Raw genomic sequence first — 18,290 nt, 5'->3', positions numbered from 1 at the left:
GCCTATGTGGAGGTAACAAATTGTTGCTTGCATTAGGAATGTTCTAATGTGCAAAAATAGCAACATAAACAACAAAATTATGGAGTATCATGTTAGCATCACGAAGACGTATTTTGTTGGGATACACTTTAGAGTCATGAAGCGTACTGAGTCATCTCACCCAACAAGTACTTGTGAGTTGTGAGTTGTGAGTTAAATTGATTATATAACATGACATACCTTTCACTAGAGAAAGTAACTACTATACCGATCTAAGAGCATCTTTAGAAGAGACACTATCCTAGCACTAAACACCAAATCTTCAATAATTTGGTGTTTTTTCATCTTCAGGAGAGACACATTTTGAAAAATATACCAAATTGCTCAAAATTTGGTGTTTGTTTTGGTGTTGTATCAAATTTCTCTCTTGCAGTTTTGGAAAAAACGCATGAGCTTGGGCTAGAGAGTGGGCTTCAATGATGCGGTTTTGCGAAAACTACACGGTTTTTACGACACCGCATACTCTAAATGAAAAAATGGACAAAAAATGGCTATATTTTTCTTTCACTATAAATTGAAGCACTCACACAATAGGTTTTACACTCACTTCTATTCTCCACTCTCTACTCTAAACCACAATGACTAGTGAAGAGCCAAAAACAAAATTTAGAGGGGCTTCATGGATACAAGAATAAGATGTTGCTCTCACCAATAGTTGGCTACAAGCTAGTCAAGATGGTGTAGTGAAAATGAGCAAAAGTCAAACAAAATTTGGAGTAGGATTCTAAATGCATTTCATGCAAATCTAGGAAGAATGACCGAATGCAATTTCACGGGCATAAAACACCATTGGACTCTCATTCAAGCTAATATCAACAAGTTCCATGTTATTCTTTATAAGATTCAAGCATCTCCTCAAGTGGCTATAATGAAAATATGATTGTAAGTATTATTTACTTTATATTTGTTATTTTGATTCACAAATACAATTTTCAATTCTAATTTAGTTTTTTTCTTAAATTGTAGGTTGAAGAAAGCAATAAATGCATATGGGATGCATAATGAGGTTTGGAAGTGGATGCAATCCTATAATATGTATGGTGAAAGACTCACCCAAATGGAATAGGTTACAATTGATAAATAAAATACGACCCACCAAAAAGTCAAAGTCAAACAGTGGAGAAGGAGGTTCATCAGTTTCAATATCAACTGTGACAACTCAACCAATGGATTATGATCCACACCAAGTTGTGGCTTGCGGATAGGCCTAATGGAAATAAATAAGAAAAGTAGAAAAAGCAAAAAAAAAAAAAAAAATGTGATTCTAAAGTGGAGGAATCCACTAAGAAACTTTATTATTTTCTTGTGGAACTTTCTAAAACTCACCAAAGAAGACAATAAATTGGAAGATCAAAGACAATTGAAGAAAGATGAGATGGAATCCGAAAAACTTCAATTGAAGAAAAATGTGATGGATTGGAAGCTCCAAATCCAAAAAGATAAATTTCAATTGAAGAAAGATGTGCTCCAAGTTCGAGAAAATGAAAATGATGCTAAAATATTAGGAATAAAATTAGAAGGATTATTTGAAGATGAGCGGGACATTTGGCAACTCAAAAAAGCATAATTTTTACAAAAATGAATGAATCGACTTGTCAATATCACCGGTAGTAGTCAAAGTTGTGCATAGTCTAAATGATTTTCTTCCTACTTATGTCTTTTAATTTATGTCGTCTTTTAATTTGAGTTTGTATATTGATTTTAATTAGAATGTACTTTAATTGAATATTTTCTTTTAATTTTAGTTACCTTAATTTAAAGTTGATACTTTTTATCATTCTAAAAAAAATTCAGCAAAGTCTAATTTGTATTTTCAAAATTCTCATATACACAAATCTTTTCATAAAACCACAACTACATAGAAATATAAATCAACGCCGACCACACCTACTCCACAAATGCTTGACCAAGTCATTCTTCAATCTATCATGAACAATTTGTGAACGAACCCTCTCAACGCCAAATGCCCAACAAGATAGAACAAAGTGTCGTTCATCTTCAGATGCACCTTATCTACTTAGCCTTTCATAATCAGGAATATACTGCGGGATATCCGTTTCGCGTTCATCTTCCACAATCATATTGTGTAAAATGACACAAACCCTCATAACAGTAGCCATGGTCTCCAAATACCATAACCTGCATAAATTCACTAAAATAGCCCAACACGACTGCAATATACCAAACGCCCGCTATATGTCTTTTCTAGCAGCTTCTTGCTTCTCTTCAAAATATTTATTTTGTGCAACAGTCGGCCTAGAAATCGTTTGAATCAAGGTGACATAATTAGGATATATACCGTCACCCAAGTAATAACCCATATCATAATGATGCCCATTCACAATGTAGTTACAAGAAATAGTTTCATCATTGACTATATCATCAAATATTGGTGAGCGGTTAAGCAAATTAAGATCATTGTGAGAACCCACCATTCCAAAAAAAGCATGCAAAATTCTCGTGTCACGAGAAGCAACCGCCTCTAGAATCACTGTTGGTTTATGCACATGGCCAGTGTGAGACCTTTGCCACACGGATGAGCAATTCTTCCATTGTCAGTGCATGCAATCAATGCTTCCATTCCAGGCCATCCGCATTCTTCAGACTCTTCAAGCAAACGCTGAATATCTGCAATATTTGGTTTGCGCAAATATTCACTTTTAAATATTCTAATAATTCCATCACAGAAATAGCACATGTTTTCATGAACAGTTGGCTTAGCAATATGTAACATGTGATCTACTAGATCATCTAAAGACCCATAAGCAAGTATTCGTATAGCATCAATTACTTTGATTTTTGGGTGAATCCCAATCTTACCCACATTATTAACTTTTTGTTGAAAATATGGTACATGATGGTTAAGATGATTAAAAATAATAATAAACAATTACTCACCCATACAAAATCGGCGTCGAAAGTTGTGGTCAGTGAATATAGATTTTGCGCTAAAGTAGTTAACATTTATATGAGCCAGTGTTGTCTCGTATTGACGATTCTTGCATTTTCTTCCTTTTTCGAACCACCATGTGGTTTATAAAAATTCTTCACTTTTGCTGTCGCAATAAACCGAGACGATGTCGGACCAAAGATAGAGTAATAGCCACTAATTTTTTACAACACTTAATTCCAGTGTTATCATTTGAAGAGCTTGAACTCAATGAAGAAGAAGAAGACGAATGATCCATTGAAATTTTTTCAAAAGTTTTAGTTTTTTTTTTTTGCTAAGGAGATGAGTTTAGGATTAGATGGAACATGAAAAATGAAGAGAGCCACGCAAAAAACACGGGTTTATAATATGATAGCACGCGGTGTGTCACACACCGTGTGGTTTTTGGAAAACCGTGTGAGCTTGGGCTTCTGTTGCGGGCGTCTATGGCGCAGTTTTGAGAAAGCCGCGTGGACTATATGGGGCGGTTTATCCAAAACCGCGGCATTTGATGTCAAATATTTGATATCGCTCTTAAAGTTGGTTGGTGCAAGTTTGGTTTGGTATTTGGTTTTGTTAAAAAATTTGGTATTTTTTTGGTATCTCTTCGAATGCTATAATAGATAGCTAGGTGCTACTAGATTGCAACCTAGAGGGGTGGGAATAGGTGGGAAATTAATAACTTTATATGAATGTGAAGCATTATTCATGACATTATTTTATATTTTATTTTTTGGCGGCGTGACTTAAAAAAACAACATTTAGTATTCATAAGGTGGGTCATTCAACATTTTAGAATTTATAGGCTAAAAGAAACAAATGGCCCAAGGGCCTAAGAAATAAAAAATTTGTTTCCTAAGCCCAAAAACGGTTGGGCCTTTGGAAAATTTTGTTCATTTTTTGGTTCCCCCAGTAACAGCAAGCAACCAGAAAGTTTTTGGCATTCGATCGGGTAGAGTTAACATATTCAATTGCATTTGCTCCTCGTCGCCGTGTGTGTGCATGTCTTATTAGAGAGAAAAAAAAGGAGCTCCCGAGAATCATTATCTATGATCTATCATCAAAATGGCAGTAGGAGGTGGACTATTATTATATTTTTGTTCTGACTGACTGATTGGGTTTTGCTGGACCGTAATTGTAAGTATGTTTTCTTCTCATCTATATTAGATCTATCTGGATTTGAGATTCCGCATTTAGTGGCCCCGATCGAATGCCCCACAAATTTGTTACGCTAGATCATATAAACTGTTACTGGTAGATCCCATCTCTTCTTCACTAGCCCATTGCCAACCCAACTTGTTTTTAATTAATCTAAACCTTATATTCTCACATTTAAAACACAAGTCCTCCTGCTATTCCTGTTCAAACAATAAAGAGTTCGTTATTTGTTTTACTGAAACTGCATTGCTTTTTAGTTGCTTAACAAAACTGTTACTGTGATGACCCTGCATTCTTGATGTGTTTTTTAGGCTTGCAATCCCTCATCAAGGCGTTGTGTGTTTCTAGAATAAAGGGACTGGTTTTTGCAAGAGAAGATCAATTAAAATGTCTGCTGCTGCTGGATCAGGGGAATTCAGTAATAGCGACCATATCCTTTTGCTCAGATCAAATTCGTCATCTTCTGAACCCGATTTGGAAGCTCAAAGGGCCAAGAGGAAGGGTATCACAGATCTTCTCAAACAGTTAGACAGGGGTCTCTCCTCCCGACGACTTAGCAGCCGTAGTAGTAATAAGCCTTTGGATAACGATCCTTCCTCTCATGACACTCTTGGTGATGGTGCCCCACCTGAATGGGCATTGCTTCTCATTGGTTGTCTTCTTGGCCTTGCCACTGGTATTTGTGTCGCTGCCTTTAATCGAGGGGTTAGTACTTAGTACCCCAACTCCAACCCCCTCATTACAATCCTATATTTTTCTCACAACTGTTTCTCCCAGTTTCAAATTCTTTGACTGAAGTTCTTACTTATAATGAATGTCTGGATTGTATACTTGTATATATGTCATGATTGCTTACAAAAAACTCATATACTTTGGTGCCATTGCATTTATATCGATTTTTGTTCCAGTTCACTATTTTTTTTCTTTTTTGCTCTACCAAATTGGTGGGATTGGTTTCATTGTGGGTATTAACTTAGGTAATAATAAAAAATGAAATGAATGTGTTGGTCTCTTGGTGCCTTCACCATTATCTTAACATTCATACAGACAACACTCAGCTTGGGATCTCATAAGTGACCCATTTGTTCTTTTCTGCACAGTGTGGGGTTCCTCAATCATGGCTTCTATGTTCCACTTCAGACACATAAAGCATTCTTTGGAATGCCTGCAGTTTGCGTGTCTTAGAGATTGAAAAGTTTAACTCTTTATCATTTAAGAATTTGCTATTGGGCACTTGGCTCATTTGAATTTTTTCGTTGAGGTTACTTATTAAACGTTACAATTATCAAAAACTCAATGTAAGGGTACAGTTAAATATTTAAATTGCTACAAAGGTACACAATATCCCTCTCCACCACAGCCACCGCCATTTTCTTCACATGTTTCTTTCTGGATCCTATATGCTTTCCCCATTTACATTCTTGACAACTCCCATAGCTTCAAATATGAATGATTATTTATCTACCAGACTGCCACTGTATGTGTAGTTTTCTTTGTTGGTAAGATACTTTTTGTTCTGTCTCCCAAAATTTCCGTATTCTAGTGAAGTTGGCACGTGCAAGTTACCTGTTGGTCAAGCCTAGGATCGGTTTTTCACTCACTTATAGGGAGTAGAGGTCCAAAAGTCCAGGGATTAAGTTAGGTTGAGTTCCAGCACTGAAAGAGGATAGTACGGAATAGTTTTTTTCGGTGTGGTAATAAACATATATGATTACCCTGTGATTTGTATTTGTTTGGTTATGCTGTACATTTGTTGACTTGTGGGGTTTCTCTAGGTGCATGTAATACATGAGTGGGCCTGGGCAGGTACTCCAAATGAGGGTGCTGCTTGGCTTCGCTTACAGAGACTGGCTGATACATGGCATCGGATACTGTTGATACCTGTAACCGGGGGAGTTGTTGTCGGAATGATGCATGGATTACTTGAAATAATTGACCAAATAAAGCAGTCCAGAGGTTCTCCAAGGCAGGGCTTTGATTTGTTTTCTGGGGTCTTCCCCACAATTAAGGCCATTCAGGCTGCTGTAACTTTAGGTACTGGTTGTTCTTTAGGTCCTGAAGGACCAAGTGTGGACATTGGGAAATCATGTGCCAATGGGTTCTCTGAAATGATGGAAAATAACAGAGAAAGAAGGATAGCACTTGTTGCAGCTGGTGCAGCTGCTGGAATTGCTTCAGGTATCCAAATTCTCCGTCTATGTGTGTGTTTGTACGTGTGTTGTCTCACAACAAACCTTGCCTTCACAATGAAAAGAAAATTAAAGTTGGCCTATGACAGTGTTCTAAGATCAATGAACAGTGTGTCATATACACTTTAACTTATAACATGAATACGTCCTTTAATTGGGTTTCAAATTTGAGAATGGGCTGGTTTCTTTGATGTCTGCCAATATGATAAAGAGATAATCCTAATTCCTAGTTAAAGATCGTGTCTTTCAGAAAGTTCTGCATAGTCCAAAGTCTGAAGGACCACCTGTCTTCAAATTTTCATATTCTAACCCACAAAGTGTAGTTGGTTTAAGATATGAGATTTATAGTTGATTAAAAGATCCGGCTCAAATTAGTTTCAATTCTCTAGCTTGTTGTGACTCCTTGGTCAAGAAATGGTTATGAACTTCCTGTATCTGATTTGGTTGAAGATGTATACCTTGATTTTTGGTTTTAAAGGTTTCAGAAGTTTGATAAAGAATATGTTTGATACAAGGTCTGAAATAGGGATACGTTGTTGACATAAGTACAAGAATCTGTCTATACACTTCATCAATAGAGATGAACACATCTATCATCAACAAGACTTCCCTGTAATGAAAATAAACAGACATCAGATATGAAATAAATTAGAATTTGTGCTCGAATATGTCAAATATATCTTTTACTCGGCATAGCATGGATATATTTGAATCAGTCAAGGTTCTTCTACGGCTCTGTATAAAATGCAATTTAACAGGCTTCATTGTGATTGGTCTCTTTTTCAATTAATGTGTGGTCATCAATGGTGTGTGGATATCATCTACTTAGCATTTGTGGTAATCTTTTGGATTTTCAGGGTTTAATGCTGCAGTTGCTGGTTGTTTCTTTGCTATCGAAACAGTACTAAGGCCTCTTCGTGCAGAAAATTCCCCTCCATTCACAACGGCAATGATAATATTGGCATCTGTTATATCATCAACAGTATCAAATGTGTTACTTGGAGAAAGGCCAGCTTTTACAGTGCCCACGTATGAACTGAAATCTGCTGCTGGTATTTTATCTTTTTCTAGCTCTGCTGCATTTTGCAAAAATGTGTTTAGTATAGGCATTGGGGAGAATTTTTTATATATGTGCTATGCTCTATATATTCTCTCTTGGTAGGTAATAGTGGACTTTCTGTAGTCTCTTGGTAATTGTCACCGACCACAGAATAGTTTTAACAAATAGCTTTAGGGTAGATTAAATTTTCAAATAAATACGGACTTTTTCGTAGAGAAACTTGCACCGCATCGTTCTTAGAGCATCACCAATGTAGATGTGTAAAACACTTTTTAGTGTAAATTTAGACATTTCTCTCCGAAAAATCTCTACCAAAGGGAATGCATAGAAGGACTTATAACTTAAAAGTGTGTAAATGCTTGTTTAAAAATGAACATAGCTTTACACATTTCTAAAAGTTTGGACTCCATAAATTTTAACACCCACTACTTTAAAAAGTGGGACTCAACAAGTTTTGGTTTCCCATTGTTTTAAACCAATGGGAAGCCAACACTTTTGGAGTCCCTCTTGGTGTTACAAATTTTGCAAAAAAGATTCCATTGGTTCGTTGAATGATGTGTGTTTTTACACAAGATCAATTGTTTTATTCTCTTTTGGCTCCCATGTGGCTGTGTAAATTTAAACATCCCATTGGTGATGCTCTAAGGAAGTTGATTATTAGTTTATCACTATCAACGTTACTAGTGTGATATTTTCCTTACCCAAATCATCCCCCTCTACAAATTTTCGTCTCCATACCATATCTCATCAGACCATTACGAATCTGTCATACCCCATGGGGGTCTATTCCCACATCGGATGGGAAGCTGTCCTCTATCATAGATATATTTCATTGGAGTACCACACACGTTTAGAGAACACACCACAGCCATGGATGAGGCCGAGCTATGGGCTTTTTGGTGTAAGTCAGTAAGTAGGTACAGTGGCGACATTCTACTATAGGGTGGATCATGACATAGTACTTTCAGAGCCATGGACGACTTGGCTACTCGCTCCTAAGGTGGTGAGCCGCGGATGACTTGGCGACTCGCTCCTAAGGTGGTGAGATTTGCGGATTTACTCTCGCATTAAATAGGATTCTTTCTAAGTGAATTCTTTTGATGCGACACATATTCGCTCAGCCTTTTTAATTGACCAATGTTAGGAGGTCTTCTTGGAATTATGGGGGCTAAAAAACATTTGGGTGTCTGCTACCAAAAAAAAGTGTCTGCCACATTTTTTTCTTCTTCTATCCGTCTGCTTCCTCTTCCTCCCCCAAATTCAGCAAAACAAACCCTAGATGACGAAACTTCATCTCATGCCAACCCTTCTCCATCACCATTAACTGTTTCCTTGCTCCAACAACAACAAATTCTTTCATAGAAACTTCACTTCCGATCGCCACACTCGTGCCTAACATCAGCTTGCACCGCTCGCAGTTTCTAGTTAAATTAATGGTCCCAAAAGTTTTGGCTTGAGGTATTGTTGGTTATAAGTTGTTTGGAAGTTTTGAATATCATCAGGCAAGTGGTGGACATAATAATTTACAGTTTATGATTCAAACGTTTCTGTCTTGATTGCATTGTGAACATAAATTGCTTCATTACATGTGCATATGGTAATGGCTGCATGTGTTTATCCACTCTTGCAGAATTACCTTTATACTTGATACTTGGTATGCTATGTGGAATTGTAAGTGTAGCCTTCACACGGCTGGTGACTTGGTTCACCAAGTTTTTTGAGTTTATCAAGGAAAGGTTTGGCCTACCAGCAGTTGTATGCCCTGCTTTAGGTGGATTAGGAGCTGGGATGATAGCTCTGAGGTACCCTGGAATACTTTACTGGGGTTTCACAAATGTTGATGAAATCTTACACACAGGGAAGACTGCATCGGCGCCTGGAATCTGGCTGTTAACACAATTAGCTGCTGCCAAAGTTGTAGCTACAGCTCTGTGCAAGGGGTCTGGTCTTGTAGGTGGTCTTTATGCCCCAAGTTTGATGATCGGTGCTGCTGTTGGTGCTGTTTTTGGAGGTTCAGCTGCTGAACTTATAAATTCTGCCATTCCAGGAAATGCTGCTGTTGCCCAGCCACAAGCGTATGCATTGGTAAACTTTTTTTTTGTGCAGTCTGATCAAGTTTTGAACTTGTTTTTTTGCATTTGTTTTATGACCCACTTTACAACACTACTACATGCCATTAATGTTTTGACTTGGTAGTACAGGTTGGGATGGCTGCTACATTAGCTTCAGTTTGTTCAGTACCCTTGACATCAGTATTACTTCTTTTTGAGCTGACCAAAGACTACAGAATCTTGCTACCACTTATGGTAATATTTTCTATGCTTAGCTCGTGTTGATAAATTATAGTTTCTTTTGCATTTAAGAATATGTTTTCCCCCAATAAGATTCTCAAGTAGTCTCGAATCTTTAATAACTGAAAACCAATGTTGCACGGACACAAACACGGCGACTCGGTTATATCTCAAAAACGTTGGACGTGGATGCGGAAATTAATTAATATTTATAATTTTATTTTATATAAATTTAACATTAGAAACTAAATTAAATGTTTCAACATTCATAAATTCGAAACTATTCAAGATAAATAGTCACAAGATTAAGTTTAATGTTTCCTAATCAAACTTTAAAAACATGTCATAAGCCTTAACAAAACAAAAACCGGAAAAATTGATTTTTTTAAACATTATTTTGATCTATTTTTTTTTATTTTTTGGAGTCAATCTGCGTCCCAACAATGTTGACCGCGTCTTGACCCCTGTCCGGTTTAGTTGACCATGTCTCGACTGTGTTGACCGTGTCGGTTGCGCGTCCATGCCGCGTCCGTGTCCGTGTCCGACACAGACAACCCTTTGGTAGGTGCGTCCGTGCTTTAGAGCTGAAAACTAATTACTTTCAGGTGTTGAATGTTTAAACCATTGTTTGCTGAAAAAATGTATAGATATTTCTTCCATTGTTGAAGAGTTATTTGATTACAAACTATACCCTGCCTGTCATATTTCCCAGTGAACGTTACTTTTTGTATCTATACATGGTATATAGTTGTACAAAATTGTTTGGAGACTAAGAGGCCATACTCTGATTATTGAAAAGATTTGCGGATTCCATGCCAACAACATAGTTGAATACCTTGTTTTGGCATTATTTGGCTGACAGAGTTGGGGTTATTGCAATTTACAATGTTGAACATCGAAACAATAACAATTATGAAGGTACATAATGTCATTTTTCTTGATTTTCCACATACAGGGGGCTGTTGGATTAGCAATATGGGTCCCCTCTGTGACAAACCAACCCAAGGAAACTGAAGCGTCTGAGACAAAAAGCTTAGCTAGAGGATATTCTTCTCTTTCTCCCGTTGAAGACACTAATGAGGATGTTTGGAGAGGGACTGATAATGGAAATGCTTTAGAACTCTTGGTTTTGGAAAGGGCTGCTGAACATGATACAAATGAGGAGGTCATGTTGGATAATCTGAAGGTTCAATTACTTTCATTTATCATTTTTGGTATTGTGATACATTACCATATTGTTTACAGTTTCTGATTGATCATTTTTTTTATGCTTTGTTCCGATTTGATTAGCTGAAGCGCATAATTTCTTGTCTTACTTGTTTATTATTTTAGTTGAGTTTCTTTTATTTGTTTATTATTTTATTATAATTTTCTTTCATAAGCTCTTCTTGGCTTCAGGTCTCTCAAGCCATGTCAAAGAATTATATGAAAGTTTCACCAACAGTTTCCTTGAAAGATACAATAAAAGTCATGCATGACAGCCTACAAAATTGTATCCTCGTGATTGATTCTGAAGATCTTCTTGAGGGAATTGTTACACTTGGAGACATTCAGCGGCGCGTCTTGAAGATATCAAGTGATGCTTCTAAGGGTGATACGACTGCTTTGGATGTATGTAAACCAAGATTTCAAGTTGATGCAACATCATCATAAATGACAGGCTTGACAGCTTACTACTGCATTTATAGAGTTGACCACAAGTGCTTGTTTTAAAAGAACTTTTATGTTTGATATTCTTGTCCAAGTCCCACTTTCGCATTGCCTTTGTTTGAGGGTGTCATCAATTTCATGTCATGCCAAGTGGCTCAATTTTTTAGTTCAGTAACCATGTGGATCTGGCCCTTCCTTTGGTGATTTACACAGAAGTGCTTAGAGTATTTCGTCACTTGTCACCCCTAGATTAGAACATGAAGAAGTCACACAACTAGAGGCATAGATTAATTAAGAGTATACTGATTTTAGGATTTCAGTACATAAGCATTTTCGAATAAATCGTCGGTGTTGTATGGATACTCATATAAGGTTAAGAGTTTTGACTACTCATCTGTGTTAGATGCCAATGGTTTGTCACATTGGTGTCTTTGTTGTTTAGTCTACGGTGCATATCACTACGAGTAGCTACATCAATTAGGAGCTTATGTGCATGCAACTTTATCGTATATGATTATTTTTCCTAATCTATTTCTGATTGTTGGAGTCTTGATGTTTAAATCATGCATAAAGTATGCTTTACAGCTATGAAGCACGGACGCAGCTGGTGGGCTGTATCCGCGATGCGGGGACGGGCTCGGCATGGACGCGTTTCCGACGCGGTCAACTAAAGCGGACACGGATCAGGACGCGGTCAAAATGGTCCAGACGCAGATATTTGACTCGAAGAGGAAAAAAAAAGAACGTAAAATAATGTTAGAAAACCCAATTTTTCTTCAATTCTTGTTTTGTGAAGATTTATGACATGCTTTTAAAGTTTGATTAAGAACTGTTATTTAATTTATGTAAAATAAAACACAAATATATTATTTAATTTCCGCATCCTTTTCCGCGTCCTACTTTTTTGGGATATAGCCGAGTCGCCGTGTCAGTGTCTGTGTCCGTGCAACATAGCTTTACAGTAATAATATTGCAGACAGTAAGTAAGTTTATGGTTTTTTCTCTGGGAGAGTTTTAAAATGGTTGCCTATTCTTGATTCAAAAGTTGAACAAAATACTGATGTGTTCTGTATAACTTATGTGGACTTATAGCATTTCTTAACAGGTGAATACTTGTCTCGTGTCGTCCATCTGTACTCGGGGAATTCATTATCGTGGGCGCGAGCGTGGTCTATTAACTTGTTATCCAGATACAGATTTAACCATCGCTAAGGAGCTGATGGAAGCTAAAGGAATTAAACAGTTGCCTGTTGTTAGGCGTGGTGGAGACCAGAGAAAAGAATGGAAGCGCCGAGTTATTGCTCTTCTTCATTATGATTCCATCTGGCGCTGTCTCAGGTTGACATAAATTCCTTTCTTTGTTATTATGTCCAATCTAAGTTTGTTCTTCTTTTCACTTTCTAGTCAGTAGCCAATGTATGCTAGATATTGGTGGCACCTCTTCTTTTGGGTTTTGGAGAATCAAAATCAGGCACAAGTATATCATGAAAAGTCAGCTTAGGTATTGAGTTTCTTTACCGATTTCTAGAATGGGTAGTAGAATATAAAAAAAGAATCTATGAAAGAGTACCCAGTATTTCAAAGAAACAAGCGTTCTCGTGAATAAAAGTAGAGTATTGACAGTACATCATCTGTTGGAGTACTGGGCAGTAAAAGTATAATTATATAAATCTCCAAGAATTGTTTGTTTTCAGTAGGCTGTACGCTGTGAAAGGTATACATGTATTTCAGGTTCAGTTGTCCTTTACATAATGTCCTTGTACTTGGTATTTTTCTATGCTATGTGACAAAGTCATTCTCTAGCTTATGGTATCATTTGTAGCCCTTAGTCTTACTGACACCCAACATCTACACGTCGATTCTATGATTGGTTTTTACCCAGGCAAAGAAATGAAACATACAGTAGCGGAGATAACCTTCAAATTTGGACTTATCATGATTTTTTGAACATTTTTTATTGGTTAGTAAATATCTTTTTTCATTTTCAATGTGGTTGATATCTTCATATCTATGCAGAGACGAGATGGAGCGTCACAATTCAATGTATAAGCCGAGGAAAGATGATCAGAAAGAGAGAAATGGTACTGTTGTTTAAATTGGTGGTGAAACTGAAAACACTAAGTTTCAAAGCTGTCAATGTCAAGGCATACTGTTTTGCAGGGATTGTTTGTTTGTAAGACATGTAAATGTGGTCTCCATGAAATTGATAATTAAAAGTAGAAGTGAGTGGTAATAGAAAATCATTTATATGAAGAGCTGAGGTGTAAAGAGGTTTTTTGGTCTTGATAGTCGGTCTGTGTAGATGCAAGGTTGGTTAACTGATGATTTTCTTCGGAATATATAGTTGCAGCCTTGCCGGAGAGGTGTAGGTTCTGTTCCTCAAGTGGGATTGATTCCTCACGTTAGCAGTCAGATTGTAAAAGCTGATGTAGTTCTTGTAATTTTCTTTAATTTTATATTGTTACAGATATTGGATATACTAAATACTGAATAAATACAACTGCAATATTATTATGTATGTTAACAGAACAGTTAATGCATTACTTCTGGATTCTGTATTGTTTTTCTTAGTGTAGTTGTTGAATAATAGACATCCTTCCGGTACGAAATATGTGAACCAAGTCTAGATGTTCTACACTTCTACTAACACTGAACTTTATTTTACATCAATGGACAGCAATCTGGGTCGGCCGACTTCATAGTGTGCTATAGCTGGATTAAGAAAATGCTACAGTTGAACACATAAAAAATGAACCGGAAAAAAAAGCAGCAGCATAATGTGGTGATCTAAAGTAAAAGTGTGCAATCAATCCCATCATCATGCTGACATACAAATATACAATAAGTCAGAACGAGGATTAGATGTTTCATGGCCCCTTAAAAGGCTAGAGCACACAACACAACAGCCAGATTATCCGAGTACGATAGTATTTGCAGACAATATTAAATCATGTTATCAAAGAAAAGATTGCATTGCTTAATCCTTATTCACATGCTTGTATTTGTTTGCCATGTTTGCTAAATATGCCTTAGAAAGTCAGAAACCAGGAACCATTCTTGGTGTGGTGTGAACTAAGAAAATGTAGAAACTATGTAATAGAAGCGAAAAAGACGAAGAATACAGTTTAGATTGTTCCTCTTTACCTGCAATACAAATATATTTCTATGATGTGCACGCCCATAGAGAGGGGAACAACCGAACAACCATGAATGCATTTGGGGATTTTGAGCTCGCAAGAGGTGTGTACTAATAGTACCATTTGTGCATTCTATATATTGTTGGCACTTGGCAGGCTCCCCGTTGCTACGTTCTCGGATAGTGCAGCTCTAAGGGTTGATTTTTCTTTTGACTGTACTTGTGCACAAAATTGCAGACAAAATATAGATTGGATTTATGAAAGGTTTGTGTCGGCAGTAGTTAGTTGGAGTTGATATGTTTGGACAGCTGTTCTAGTGCAATATCAACAGCATCTTTGAATTGGAAGTGAGTGGTGGTAGCGTTGGGATGCATGTAGGTCAGCCTTGGGATGAGACTAATCACAGTGCTCCTCATTTTCTCCACCTTCTCTTTTGGAATCTTCCTCAATGCTTCCTCTATAATTGCCCCTCGGTCCTCCTCCGGGAAGTACACCGAGTACTCGCTCTTCTCCTGAGGCAGGTACCAGGCGTACTGGGTGTAGGCCGTGTGAGAGGAGAAGAACACCGGTATGCAACCAGCCAGCACTGAATCGAATGTGGACCTCCGGGTGAAAGAGTCTCCCGGTGCCTGTAAACAGAACTGAGACTTGGTCATCACCTTAAGCACGTCACTGGGATTGTGGCACTTGCTTGCCCCTCTCTCACATTTCAAGAGGTAGCACTCCTGGCTGCTGCTGCACTGCCTCAGGATCTCGTCCCTGATGGCCGCCTTCTGGACCCCAGTACGTGGGGCTCCTACGAAGGAGAACAAATGTGGGCGCTCCGCTCGTCTCATCTTGTCTTGCCACCTCACCAACTCGAGTGAGGTGGACGGATGCAAGTAAGACGGGTAGGGTATGCCGTGCTGATTGTGTCCTTCCCAGGGGTGTCTCTCAACCGTCAGCACCGACATGTTCTTCACTTCTGGCAGATTGAGTAGACAATTGGCCCCAAAGTCTTGGCCTTCTTTGGTCCTCATGAAATCCCATGCCGTCCTCCCCAGGGCCAAGAAGTGGTCTCTACCTTGTTTCCTTTGCCACCACGGCTGCTGCCTCAGATACTCCACCATTTCCAAAGCCAACCTGTCGCGCTCCACCAGATCAGCCTCACGGAACTTGCTGGACGCGTGGAGCCCTCCGTAGAAGGGGACGTAGAACAAGGTGGCTTTCTCTGGTTCCCAAGTGCGGCATGGGTGATTTTCCACGCGTGCGTGGAAGATCATTTCGGCTATGAATTGGTGTGTCGCATACCAGCTGCTGGTACTGCTTTTGCCGTTCACATTTATGTCGATTGCCTGACCAAGTCCACAGTTGGCCACGTGGGGGCACATATCAGTGTACATGTTGAGATGTCGGCAGTCCTGGAGAAGATCCACGTTGAACTTGGCCGGCATATTGTACACGTAGACAAACAGACTCCCATCGCATTTCTTATTCTTGACTTTCACTTGTACACGAGTACTGCTACCACCACCACCGGAATGGAGGAGGGAAGAGTCAACTCTTGTAGTGGTTGAGGAAGAAAACCAAAAGAAGAACAACAAGAGAAACCAGATAGAGATGAAGAGGTATGAGTAGAGTGAATGTCTGAAATAATGGGCATACTTAAGGAGAGGTTTATATTTGAAATTGAATGAGTACAAGTGTTTTCCTCTCTCACCCATTAAGGCTACAAATCCCAGCTTTCTAACGAGACCCAGTTCCTTCAATAAAATTGAGGCTGTTTGAATAGAAACTTGGGAACGGCAATCATACAACGCTCAAAAGGAGAAAAGTAGCCATGACTTGTGAGTGTCATACAAGTAAGAAATATTAAGATATGATTGTTGATAAAAGGGACAAATGATTTATAGAATCCCTGCGTTTAATTCTGTGCGCTACTGAAGTACTGAGATCGCCAACTGAAAATGAAAAATAGAAAAAACGTACGTAATGATCTGGAAAAGTTGCTCTCTCCTTATGCACGACTGCACGATCACACATGAGAATTTAATTTGATAGTTGTCGATATGATAAATGGAAAGTCCACTTTTTTTGTGGTTGTTCACTAGTTTTACGAATCCCACCAACCATCACAAGCAAATTAAAGCTTTCTTTATTTTGAGTAGAGACATACAGATGCAGCACCCTGTTGTGTGTCGCTTATGTGTGAAAGAAATGCGCCTTAATTGTCGCCCTATTTTCGTTTAATATCTAGCTTTATATGCAGAATCTCGGAACGTGTTGAATTCGCCAAACAATGCAATTAGAAGAAAAGTAATCGCCAGTCACACACTCACACCCAGTCTTAATCGAAAATAATAATAACAAAATAGTCCGGTTCCTATATAACCGGGTACATAGAAATAGATATTTTCTCTCCCTGGTATTTTGGGTAGTTAGTTTTTTTTCATGTGAAATTCATGAAAGATAATCTTTTAATATAGCCTCTACAATCCCAATCCCTCACGTTGAATCTCTTTGAAGAGTTTGAGTGTATTTCTAATTCTTATATTTGGAGAGTTGGAGTGTATTACAACTTCTTACATATTTGATCGATAAACAAAATTGCTAAAAATAGGTGATTTATAAAAGGTAATTTCCTATTACTTAATCAAATATTTTTAGTGTTCCAATTCTTATATATTTGATCAAATAAAAAAATTGCTAGTCATGTGATTTGTAGAAACTAATTCCTTATTACAAATCATACAATTTTAATAAGCACCGACTTATTTCGAATATATCCTTAACACCCACATAGTTAAAAACAATTATACAAAAAATAACATCACAAAATATATAATGAAAAAAAATTTAAAAAAATAAAAATAAAACAAAACAATAATGAAAAATATTTTAAAAATATATAATCTTGAATGAAACTAACGTAAAAAACAATTAATGGGGAACCGAATGCATCAAACTATAACCTCAAATAATATTTAACAGAAAATCGAAACACGGATGCAAATGCAAGTATTAAATTAATCTTAAAAGTAATTAATAGAAAATTGGAATATGAATACAACCTATTAAACTAACCTTAAAGAATAATTAACGAAAATCAAAACTTTGATACAAATACATCAAACTAACATAAAAAATAATTGTCGGAAAAAATCGAAACCCGGATGCAAATGCATTGAGCTAACCCTCAAAGATTAAATTAATGGGAAATCGGAAACTGGATTTGAACTAACCTCGAAGAAAAATTAATTATAAATTAGAAACATGATGCAAATCGTGGAACTAATCTTAAAAATTAATTAACGGAAATCGAAAATCGGAAACTAGATGCAAATTCAATCTTATCAAATAATAAACGAGAAATCGAAACTATATGAAAATGCATTAAACTAATCTCACAAAATAATTAATGGGAAATTAGAAACCTGGATGTAAATGCATTGAACTCCACCTCAAAGAACAATTAATTGAAATTGAAAATTAGATGCAAATGTATTGAACTAATCGAAAAGAATAATTAACGAGAAATCGTAAACTGGATGCAACTACATTGAACATCTCAAAAAATAAATAACGGAAATGGAAATTGGATGCAACTACATTGAACTAACCTCAAAATATAAAATAATGAAAAATCGAAACTACATGCAAATACATTGAACTAACCTCAAAACATAGTTGGGTTATATTGTGGTAATATCTCGATAAGTATAGTTTTGCATTTAAAATGGTGTTTATCTTATCTCTTTCCAGATGATTGGGAACTCCTTGCTATTCAAGTAGCTTCAATATATATGAGCTTCACCTTATTAGGCAATCTCACAAAACTTCAATCAAACTTCTATTATT

The 18,290-nt window shown here is 37.2% G+C and overlaps 2 protein-coding genes across 5 annotated transcripts; one reads left to right on the top strand and one right to left on the bottom strand.

Moving 5' to 3' along the window:
- Positions 1–3,881: 3,881 nt before the first annotated feature.
- Positions 3,882–13,834, top strand: CLC-F (chloride channel F). Of its 4 annotated transcripts, none has more exons than XR_015210101.1 (11): positions 3,882–4,105; positions 4,438–4,831; positions 5,902–6,304; positions 7,173–7,367; positions 9,006–9,460; positions 9,577–9,681; positions 10,622–10,852; positions 11,065–11,277; positions 11,902–12,071; positions 12,422–12,654; positions 13,333–13,834. XR_015210101.1 is itself a non-coding variant. In XM_086586574.1 (10 exons), the coding sequence occupies exons 2-10, from the start codon at positions 4,514–4,516 to the stop codon at positions 13,409–13,411; spliced, it is 2,232 nt and encodes a 743-aa protein (XP_086442700.1). In that variant the 5' UTR covers positions 3,884–4,105; positions 4,438–4,513; the 3' UTR covers positions 13,412–13,834. The 4 variants fall into 4 exon arrangements, 2 of the variants coding, with proteins under 2 accessions (XP_086442700.1, XP_086442701.1); XR_015210100.1 differs by having other exon boundaries at positions 11,890–12,071; XM_086586574.1 differs by lacking the exon at positions 11,902–12,071 and having other exon boundaries at positions 3,884–4,105.
- A 550-nt stretch (positions 13,835–14,384) lies between these two features.
- On the bottom strand, positions 14,385–16,664 carry LOC147474146 (putative xyloglucan galactosyltransferase GT17). The gene has a single exon (XM_086586577.1). The coding sequence runs from the start codon at positions 16,154–16,156 to the stop codon at positions 14,735–14,737; it is 1,422 nt and encodes a 473-aa protein (XP_086442703.1). The 5' UTR covers positions 16,157–16,664; the 3' UTR covers positions 14,385–14,734.
- Positions 16,665–18,290: the final 1,626 nt, after the last annotated feature.

This window comes from Coptis chinensis, unplaced genomic scaffold (genome assembly GCF_015680905.1).
Source record: "Coptis chinensis isolate HL-2020 unplaced genomic scaffold, ASM1568090v1 utg1287_pilon_pilon, whole genome shotgun sequence".
Lineage (NCBI taxonomy): Eukaryota > Viridiplantae > Streptophyta > Magnoliopsida > Ranunculales > Ranunculaceae > Coptis > Coptis chinensis.
Note: the sequence above shows the minus strand (reverse complement) of the source record. Positions and strands in the feature narration are given on the sequence as shown.